At 40.9% G+C, this 2,485-nt stretch overlaps 1 protein-coding gene across 1 annotated transcript; it reads right to left on the reverse strand.

Moving 5' to 3' along the window:
* Window positions 1–905: 905 nt before the first annotated feature.
* Window positions 906–2,260, reverse strand: LOC308433443 (uncharacterized protein C2orf66; the record flags this gene model as incomplete). The annotated part of the gene is made up of 2 exons (XM_080933511.1): window positions 906–1,085; window positions 2,141–2,260. The coding sequence occupies 2 exons, from the start codon at window positions 2,258–2,260 to the stop codon at window positions 906–908; spliced, it is 300 nt and encodes a 99-aa protein (XP_080789637.1).
* Window positions 2,261–2,485: the final 225 nt, after the last annotated feature.

Consider the following 2,485-nt stretch of genomic DNA (forward strand, 5'->3'; position numbering starts at 1 on the left):
TCAGCTCTTTGTCTTCAGTCTCACCCTAGAGTCCCTGCATGAAAAAGTCAGGGGAAGCTCCTTGGTGTCCCTGTCCTATTTTATTTTCTCACTTTAGAGCAGCATTCAAGCACATACCCCCACGTGACGAATTCCAGCTTTTGAGAAGGATCATCACTTTCTGTCCTCACATTTAAGAAAATTAATAACGGAAAGCCCCTCACAAATGCGGTAAAGAACAATGGTTGCTAATTCGCAGGAAATCCATGCCTTTTTGAAAGAATGGGGAAATGAACGACTTTGATTATGATCCCATTGCCTTTGCTGTTCAGCTAAACAAGCCAGAAACATGTTTTGAATGTAACATACCTGCGGCTTCTAAAACTATACCTATTTATTTCATAAGAATGCAAAAAAAAAAAAGAAATTTAAATCTTAACTGTAAATTCATTTTAAATGTTTCCCTATATGGAAAATGCCATCTTTGCTAATATTGTAACGTGTGGCATGCACACCCCTTTCCCCCCAGAAGAACTAGTAGTCATTTAACTTTCCCATCTATTCTAAATGATCACTTTAACATATTTCTCTACATATAATTTTCCATATAACTTACCTATATAACCAGGTCTGAAAAAAAATAAATAAGAGTATGTGGTATTTCACTAATTTAAAAATCCTCCTAAGACTAACGATTTTATTATTTAAATGTACTTCTCTCTAGAAAACGATTCTTCAATATCATTACTATTATTTCTTTTTAAAACCAGACTACAAAATGCCTGAGCCACGTCTAAATATGTAATAGTGACAAGTATAATCAAAACTGAGGACTTAATTCTAAGAAATACTTTCAAAATCTCTACCGCAGGAGCTGTGTGTTTGGCCAGATCCTGGGACTGAAGGGACAGCATTTACCTGGGCTTTCAGCCTTTGTGGGAATGAGGGAGAGCGTTTTTCTGTTCTTCATAGTCTGCAAATGCAGAAGCAATATGCTCCAACTCAGAGGGACGAGGTCTGGGGTCCTCATTCATGAAGAGGGTATCTGGAAGATTCCCAAGATCAACTCCTCTTCCCTTAAAGTAGGCCTGTAGGCTTCTGAAAAACTAGAAAATGTGAGAATGTTCAGTGCCTCATGGAAACAAAGAACTCAAAGGCTCCAAGGCCACCCTGCATTTCCCTTCCTTTCTTCCTCCTGAGACTCCAGCGCTAATTGAGAACCAGAAAGTTGACAGTCCAGCCTGGCCCATTTCTTCCCGCCCCCGCCTGCTTTCGGACATTTTGGTTCTCACCACATAATTCAGCCCTTTGGGTGGCAACCCAGGGAAGGTATACAGTATTATGAGGTATTTCAGGCAGAGACCCACAGCAAACCATCCCTGAGCACCACAGTCACGCCAGAGCAAGCAGCTCCATCTGCCCTCTGCTTGAGGAGACTCCAGTTACTGTTCTGCCTCAGTTTCCACATAGCCTTTAGCAGATGACCAGGTGCAAGCTGTGCACAGTGCCAAAGACTTGATTGCTTCAAGCCATATTGGTTTGGCTCACATTTTCTTTAGAAAAACTGTGCTTGAATAGGCATGTCAACATGCTTGCTGATCTAGGCATACTTTTAAAAGAGTAGTACACTTATCTTTTGAGTTCTATTGCCTAGGTATCTGCTTGAAACTGATAACTGTGCAGGGTTAACTTCCAGCTTCTGCAAGCAAATATTGCGAATGTTCTTGTGGTATAATCTGTTTTAGCATCTGTTTAATATATGGCTTATAAAAGGTGGTTCTCCCTTTCCCTTCTCTCCATCTCTTCCTCTCCTCCTCCCTTTTTTCTGGGGATCCAAACCCAGGTCCCTCTGCATGTTAGGCAAGATCTCTATAACCCAGCTAAGTTCCAATGCCATCTTCATGTTGTATGTGCTCTAACATTGGTATAGATATAAACTCATTTACAAATGTAATCTGCTACGTACATATAAACTCATTTCTGACATAAACTTATAGAAACAACTATAAGTTGGCTAGAGAAATATTAGGATGCCAGCTACCAGGAGAGCAAAATCTAGTCCTGTCCTGATAGGAATCTTGCCAGCACTTGGTTTCTTCCTTATAATTGGTGATCAGCTCCGGCTGCGCCCCTCAGCCAGAGCTCACCGGTGTGTTCTTACCAGTTCTCGGTTTCTGGGGTTGCTCAGTGGCTTCCAGGTGTCTTCATTTCTCAGTGTGGCTCCGTGTGCATGGCTGGTCAGTACCAGGGCGGCCAAGAGCAGCAGGTATGCTTTAGACATGGTGCTGTATAAAAAAGGGAATAATGACCACCAAGACAGAGAGAAGAGAAAGAAACATGTGGCTAAGAAGATAATAAAAAAGAAATAGTATATTGACTCACCTAAATTTTATAATCATTTATTTATGTTTGTGTGCAAACAGGGTTCTCTGAATCTAGTTGATTAGTTTAAAGCCCTTCACAATGATGGAAACCCTATATCATGCTGAGCAAAACAATTGTGACT

Source organism: Micromys minutus, assembly GCF_963924665.1.
Source record: "Micromys minutus genome assembly, chromosome: 19".
NCBI lineage: Eukaryota > Metazoa > Chordata > Mammalia > Rodentia > Muridae > Micromys > Micromys minutus.